At 43.9% G+C, this 8,422-nt stretch overlaps 1 protein-coding gene across 2 annotated transcripts; it reads left to right on the forward strand.

Annotated features, from left to right (window-relative positions):
- Positions 1 to 1,690: 1,690 nt before the first annotated feature.
- On the forward strand, positions 1,691 to 7,947 carry pcdh18b (protocadherin 18b). Of its 2 annotated transcripts, none has more exons than XM_079631215.1 (4): positions 1,691 to 4,447; positions 4,821 to 4,876; positions 5,208 to 5,368; positions 6,601 to 7,947. In XM_079631215.1, the coding sequence occupies exons 1-4, from the start codon at positions 1,955 to 1,957 to the stop codon at positions 7,341 to 7,343; spliced, it is 3,453 nt and encodes a 1,150-aa protein (XP_079487341.1). In that variant the 5' UTR covers positions 1,691 to 1,954; the 3' UTR covers positions 7,344 to 7,947. The 2 variants fall into 2 exon arrangements, with proteins under 2 accessions (XP_079487341.1, XP_079487340.1); XM_079631214.1 differs by having other exon boundaries at positions 1,695 to 4,447; positions 4,788 to 4,876; positions 6,601 to 7,940.
- The last annotated feature ends 475 nt before the right edge of the window (positions 7,948 to 8,422 follow it).

Consider the following 8,422-nt stretch of genomic DNA (forward strand, 5'->3'; position numbering starts at 1 on the left):
TAAACCACCCACTTGTTTAAAACGCACTGACTCGAATTTCGTTGAGCATGAAACCTGATAAAGAAGTAATGAAATTACATTTCGAGGATGACTTTCACACGAAAAGTTTCCCGAATGGATAATAAAAAGTTCGTTTCATGAGTTAAACATGTAACTTTAGTGTGACAAACGCCTGAGGTTTAGATGTTAAGAAAGCTGTCCATGGCTCTCTGGGAACAACCATTGAATTACAAATTGAATATGATGACACAGTCTTGATACAGAAAACACGAACTAAAATATTACATTTTCTTACAAAAACAGTGATTGATGGGCTGTAGTCAGGGTCACTGCTGTGTTGAGCAGTTTCGCAGAGAACAGCTTCAGACTTCAGCTGGCCCACGACAGATGGACAGCCACAGGTCACAGGACCGAATTTCAATGCATTCTCACGGTGCATCTCCATACAGCACACGTTTTATTTTATCAGAACGCCTCTACAAACATTAGGCCTTCGATTTAACTATTACTGAATTTGTTGTAGTGTTTAAACCGACTATTTGTACGTGCGCTGCAATTGTATGAGTAAACTACAAATGCGTTACGCGCAAAGAATCAGATAGGCTACCTTATGGATAAAGTTCAAATGGGTTTATAAAAAACATACAATGAAATCCAGTAATTCTAGCCGTGTGTCGCTAAAATGTGTTTCTCGCAAGACTGACTTATAGGCTTTAGTGGTTTTTTTTCTGGACGTTTGAACCAGATGGCCGTGAAACTTCCAGAAGCTCATGTTTGCTTTTTGTTTGTGGGTGAACGCGCATAATGATGCTAATGCGGCAGAATCAGAGATGGTGAGTCGTAAAGTGGCATTGTGCACGGGGGCCGAGTGTGACCTCAGTGAGAAATCACATTGACTGCGGGTTAAGGGAGGTTGGGGGAATCCTTTTCACAGCGCGCGATTCGCCACGCGCGCAAACTCCTCCAGCGAGACACAATAGCGCGCTGATGTGCTCTCTGATATCCTTCAGTTACCCTTCATCCACAGAACTCTATCCATGGTTTAGACATTTTATTTCAAAATTAGCTTGAAACTACTTATAGTATAAAAACTACAGGCTATTGTTGGTTATATAATGCATCTTTTTATATATAGCCATTTTTACGCAAAATTATAAAATGATTGGTGAATGAAATATGATTTTAAATATTAGAACACTGTGAAAGTTGCTGCATGTTTAAATAAAAGCAAAGTGAAGCCAAAGTGACAACATGCAGGGATCGACCACTTGTTTAATTAAAGTTAAATGACAAAGAAAAATGAACTGAAACTCTGGAAACGTAATGACAGAAATTATCATTTCAATAGATGGAAATAAATGTGTTATAATGATGAAAACATTTCTACAGTGGGAAGTAACCCAAAGTGTGCCGGGGTGACTCAAGAAACTTTGGTCTTGAATAAATGTCCTTTTATCTATTGTTATGGCACACTTCTGAAACTCTGTCCTCCTCATGGCGAGATCTGCTTGCCAGCTCCACCTCAATCACTGCTCTTTCTTTCCTTCATTCTGCCTTTTCTTTTCTTTTCTTTTCATGGATGTACAGCCGTGGGGCGAGGAGGGGAGGTTGGAGTTTGGAGAGGGTGGGGGCCACAGTCTGAGGTGGGCTGCAAGGGGCCAGTCAGTGTTCTCAGAGTCACAGACAGAGCACACACACACACAAGGAACTGCGCCTCCCACACACCCGCGCACCAACTCACACACAGTCAGACGAAGAGGAAAGTGGATGTGTGCAGCACCAATACCGCGTCTTGATGCTTTCTCCGGGGCGCTGAAAACACACAGAGAGGGGAAGTGCTGGTTCCTCGACTCCATTTGCATCTGAGGATTTATCATGCTTTAATTTACACCGAATAACCGTCCAGCCAGTTTTCTCTGTGTGCGGAATAAGTACTTTGCGCACGGCTTCAAAAATGGGAACAACTAAATACTCCAGCGACAGGAATGTACTGTTTTGCAAGATGCTTCTGAAACTTATACTTCTGGCGGTCGTGGCGCACAGTGTTTCGGGGAAGACTTTAAAATACAAAGTTTTGGAGGAGCAGAGAGTCGGGACTGTGATTGCCAGACTGAAAGAGGATGTAGCCGGTATATTATCCAAACTCCCGAGCTCCGTGTCTCCGCGCTTCCGCGCGATGCAGAGAGGCAGCACCCCTCTACTCTCCGTGCGCGAGGAGGACGGAGAGATCAGCATCGCCACTAAAATCGACCGCGAGAAGCTCTGCGAGAAAAACTTAAACTGCACTATCGAGTTCGACGTGATCACGCTGCCCACGGAATACCTCCAGTTGTTTCACATTCAAGTGGAAGTGTTGGACATCAACGACAACGCTCCGCAGTTCTCTCGCGCCATAATCCCCATAGAGATATCAGAGAGCGCGTCTGTGGGCACGCGCTTCCCTTTGGATAGCGCGTTGGACCCGGATGTCGGGGAAAACGCTCTACACACCTACTCGCTCACTCGGAATAACTTTTTCAAAATCGATATCAGGACGAGAACGGATGGCGCAAAGTATGCAGACCTTGTTGTGATGAGGGAACTTGACAGGGAAACACAGTCCAGCCACCAACTACAACTCACAGCGTCAGACTCAGGCGTGCCGCCGAAATCTGGCTCAACACTGCTTAAAATCAGCATATCTGATTCCAACGATAATAGCCCGGCGTTTGACGAGCAGGCTTACGTGGTCAACCTCCTAGAAAATTCATCACTGGGCACGCTACTGGTGGACCTGAATGCCACAGACCCAGATGAAGGCAATAATGGCAAAATAGTGTATTCTTTCAGCAGCCACGTGCCACCCAAAATCCTTGAGACCTTTAAAATGAATCCAGATAATGGCCACATCACTCTAATTAAGAAAGTTGACTACGAAACTACTTCGTCGTATGAAATAGATGTGCAGGCCCTGGATATGGGCCCCAACTCCATTCCAGGCCACTGTAAGATAATCATCAAAGTGGTTGATGTCAATGACAACAAGCCAAAAATCAACATCAACCTTATGACTCAGGGCAAAGAGGAGGTGGCCTACATCTCAGAGGCCTCCCCTGTCGATACCTTCATCGCATTAGTGCGCGTGGATGACACCGACTCAGGTCTAAATGGTGAGGTTGTGTGCCGTCTTCATGGCCACGGGCATTTCCGCTTGCAGAAGACCTATGAGAACAACTACATGATTCTCACAAATGTGTCTCTGGACCGCGAGAAGCGCTCTGAATATAGCCTGACGGTGATCGCTGAAGACCGTGGCACGCCAAGCCTATCCACCATCAAACACTTCACAGTGCAGGTGCAGGATGAAAACGACAACCCTCCTCGCTTCGAAAAGAGCCGGTATGAAATCTTCAAGTCTGAGAACAATTCGCCGGGGGCATACCTGACATCAGTGGTGGCCACCGACCCAGATTTGGGCTCTAACGGTCAGGTGACCTATTCAATTGTGGAGAGCCAGGTTCAAGGTAGCTCTATTTCAACCTATGTGACCATTGACCCATCCAACGGGGCTGTGTATGCGCTCCGAAGCTTTGATCGGGAAGAAGTTGGCCGTCTTTCGTTCACCGTGCAAGCGAGGGATGGCGGAGGCCCAGCTTCGCTGAGCAGCAACGCCACTGTTTTCCTCACTGTACTCGATGAAAATGATAACCCACCCATCATTGTTGCTCCACTACTAATAAACCACACAGCTGAGGTGCCATTATGGAGGCATGCTGAGCCTGGTCATCTGGTGACAATCATAAAGGCCACAGATCGTGATGCAGGGGCCAACAGCGAGTTGACTTGCTCCATAGTTGGTGGTAATGATGAAGGACTTTTTGTCATTGACCCACGCAGATGTGAGTTACGAACCAACGGAAGCGTTGAGGCCTCTGGGCATGAGGGATTTGATCTCGCAATCCTAGTACAAGACAGAGGGGCGTCGATTCGACTCTCAGCAAGGGCCGTTCTGCACATTAGTCTGCGGGACTACCCAGAAAGCTACTCCCTGAACCCTTCAGACATTAACAACCAATCGCCTCTAGACGTGTCTATGATCATCATCATCTCCCTCGGTGCCATCTGTGGCGTTCTTCTCATCGTCATGGTGATGTTCGCAACCAGGTGCTCGAGAGAGCAGAAGGACCCAAGACATTCCTATAACTGCAGAGTGGCTGAGTCCACCTACCAAAACCATCCCAAAAAACCTGCCCGGCAGATCCACAAGGGCGATATCACATTGGTCCCCACTGTGAATGGGACCCTGCCTGTGAGGGCCCATCCTCGCTCCCCGTCTGCCTCACCTGCTCCAGAGAGTCGCCAGAGCCACCACAGCCGCCAATCACTCAACAGCCTGGTCACCATCTCCTCCAATCACGTGCCAGAGAACTTCGCCCTAGAGCTTGCTCATGCCACACCACCCGTCGAGGTAAAAAAATGTGTTCAGTAACTATTTGTGAATTCAAAGAGAACCCCATTTATACCTATTTGATTCCCCCTAAACCTGTTACAATATCCAATGTTTGTTTTATTTATAGCATGTTTGTTTGTATATCCATAGATTGTTTCATCATGCTTAAGTATCCATCCATATCATTCCGTCATTCACCCCACCAATCCCCTCCCCTCCCCTCCCCACCCGATCACTACCATGGTTTGTTTGTATTTGTGTTGGTTTGCTGTCTGGTCTGCCATTATTCATTTTTATTTCCATTTTTTTTCTTTCTTTATTTGTTTCCCGCCCTGTTTCCTTTCCTTTTTGGCTATAGCAAGTCTCACAGCTTCTGTCCATACTTCATCAGGGCCAGTACCAACCCAGACCCAGTTTCCGTGGCAACAAATACACCCGGAGCTACAGGTAACCAATCACACTTCAGCCTGTTGCCACCTTTAACAGACCGTCCTACAGAGGGTTCAAAGTTCTAGTCCGTGAGAGTCTGGACACCCTGGACTACTTTAGTAACAGATGCTGACGATACATGACAGCCTCATCATGTTAGCAAAGTCAACTGCCCTTTGAATAATGCCTTTTTTGTTTATGCATAAACTGCTCCCTCCGTAAGAGGCCCTTTTTTTTTTTCTTCACAGCACCAATAAATTATAAAGTAAAAAAATGTTTTGATAGTGGATATACAGTAGCTAAGTCAAAGCTATTGTAATAGCTCATTTTGTTTGTTCTTTGTCTCTAGGTATGCTTTGAATGAGATGGATAAGTTCAGCCTGAAGGACAGTGGACGAGGGGATAGTGAGGCTGGAGACAGTGATTGTGAGATGGGGAGGGAGTCTCCTCTTCTTGGAGAAGGCTTCAGTGAGCTCTTCACTCCTGATGGACACCACAGACTGCATCCAAGTAAGCAAGAGACACTGATGAGGAGTCGGTTAGACCACACGAGGCTGTAGATACCAGGCCTTGATCTCACAACATTTGGGCATACCTTTAAAAAAGTAACAAAAATTTTAACAAAGAAATGTAAATGTTCTCTGGACAGCATTACTCAGACTCACACACACACACACACACACACACACACACACACACACACACACACACACACACACACACACACACACACACACACACACACACACACACACACACACACACACACACACACATAAACAAATGAAACAAAAAATATAAAGTTAAAGTGAATAATATGCCACTAAAGCAAAATAAAGTATATTTCACTGTGATCACATATGATCACTGAACGCTAAATTAGATTCATTGTTCTAACTAGAGCCCCCTAGAGGCGGGATAGCAGAACAGCAACCACCCAATATCTCGGACACTCTCTGTGTCCCTGGCATATTCCACGAATGCACTGCAGTTGGTAGTATCCTGACCTTTTCTGTTGTTGTTAAGAACAAATAGCTCAAATAAAGTATTACCTAAAAATAAAATGAACCTAGCATGAAGAGTTACTTAAAAATTAAGAACCCCCCCCCCACACACACACACACACACCCCCAACACACACATCTGCGACTATAACCTCCATTTTAAACAGTTACAATGTATCTCTTCAAGATGAAACATCCTTTGAAACACCACAACTATATGTTGGAGAACAACCTGATTTTTGATGAAAGAAAAAAAAATATATATATGCATACTTGATCTATAATACAATCATTAATGTGACTAGAACATGAATTGGGTTGTGCACGGGGATGGACCATAGATTTCTGTAAATCAGCATGTTAAATCATTCATTCTCTGCATGAGAGAGTGGGCTAAATGAGGGCCTGTTTTGCAAATGCACCAGATTGGGCATTTATTAACTGTAAGATCTATTATAAATGGCCTTTCAAAATTAATGGCGCTATAATCAGCCCCTAGAACATGAATGAGTAATGCCGAACATGTTCAATGAACGCTATAAGTTGGCATATTTGATTTGTTTTGCATAGTCTCTAGAAAACAAAGCTGGCTCGGATGGAACTGGAAAGATTTGTTTAGTCATTTGGCTTCCAATTGATGTATTTGACTAGCTACGGGTGCGTGCAGTCTTCGCATGTTGTGCCAGAAACAGCAATCATTAACTAACCACTTCCATTAATGCTTTTGTTTCCTTGAAGCGATGAAGCTGTGCACTGAAGAATGTCGTGTCCTCGGTCACTCTGACCAGTGCTGGATGCCTCCATTGCCGTCCCCAGCCTCCTCTGACTACCGTAGTAACCTCTACATCCCCGGTGAAGATCCCCAGCAGAAGGCCACCCCTGAAGCACCACAATCTGGCGAGTCAACACTGAGGAAGAAGAGTTTCTCCACATTTGGCAAGGAGAGCGAGGAGGGAGAGGGGGAGGCAGGTGATGGGGAAGACCTGTGCGGGACCACTTCTCTGCTGTCTGAAATGAACAGCGTGTTCCAGAGACTCCTCCCCTCCTCGCTAGACAATTACAACGAGACTAATGAAACTGAAAAGGCAACCGCGTGTGCTGCAGGGGTGGGATCGTTGGAAAGAAGGAAGGGCCACTTACCTGGAAAGCCAAGCCCTGCCACTTATCAGCAGAACGTGGCTGTTTGGGCTGCTAACACACACTTTCAAAATCCTGGACATGCCCACGCCCCTGCTAGTCACATGACTGCCCTGGTGGCTCCACTCCCCGCCCCTCTGCCTGCTCCCATGGCAACAACAGCGTCCTCTTCAAAATGGCTCCCTGCAATGGAAGAAATCCCGGAGAATCACGAGGAAGATGAGTTAGAGTCTGTGCTCGGTCATTTGCACGGGAAGCGCTGTGACAGTCGCAGCGAAATTATGGACGCCAGCGAGCTGGTTGCAGAAATCAACAAACTCCTTCAAGATGTCAGGCAAAGCTAAAGACTAAACTCTCGCTCTCTACAATAAAATATTCTTTTTTATATATATGAGACTGAAGATAAGACATGAAAACAAAAACAGAAAAAACGCAGAGACCTGCAATTGTCATTAAAGTTGCATTTCTGGATGTAATGTGTTTTGTGAATGCTAATTATCCAAATGATGTTTGTATTTTCTGGTTTTGGGCCACAGTGTACACAATGTGAGTGTATTTATCTTTGTATTTTAAAAATACAGTTTGTAGTCTTTATATTTATATATGTGTATATACCTAAGTTAAAAATGTATATAAAGCTATCAGATTTCTATTTTTATATATATGCATGTTGGAAAAATAATCAAGATCAACATGCCTTGATGTAAATATTCTTATTTATTCTTATTTCTTATTTATCTTTATCTTTTCAGTGGTATTGTTATATATGAGCATAATATAAGTACATGAATATTATTGAGTATGTGTTATTTGGTGGGGTGGGACAGGTACTGAAAGCATGTTTTAGGGGTGGGAATGGTATTTATAATGGTGTATACTTTGTGCCAACTTCTGTTTTACATTAAACAAATGACAAAATAAAGAGAAATTAAGATATGTCAAACATACACTTCTGATTTGACTTATTTTCTTTTTTTTTTAAGTTGCACTGTTTATATTGATTTATTTAAAGTAGTAGCCTATTTTTGTTGGCATAAAAATGTTTTCCAGTAAATTACAGCATGTGTTACTCCATTTAGTTTTTATGTTCCTGAAATATCCAGTAAAATGGGAGTGTGCAGTTGTGTTCCTCCTCTTCACAGACAGATCTGGAGAGCAGCCTTGCAGGGAAAAGGCCATTTTTAGTCACTCTCATTTACGCTGCACTCGTTATGAGCGCCCCCTACTGACTAAAAGAGTCAGTATATTTCATTAATGATTGAAAGGGTGCAAGCAGTAAGTATAATGCCCAAAGAGATGAGTGAGGTAGTAAAGAGAAAACCATACTTGTTTTTGTACTCAATATACGATTGTAAGCAACAAAAATATAAAGTTTAAGTGAATAATATGCCACTAAAGCAAAATAAAAAGTATATTTGTATAG

The sequence above is a fragment of the Phoxinus phoxinus genome (assembly GCF_949152265.1).
Source record: "Phoxinus phoxinus genome assembly, chromosome: 12".
NCBI classification, from domain to species: Eukaryota; Metazoa; Chordata; class Actinopteri; order Cypriniformes; family Leuciscidae; genus Phoxinus; species Phoxinus phoxinus.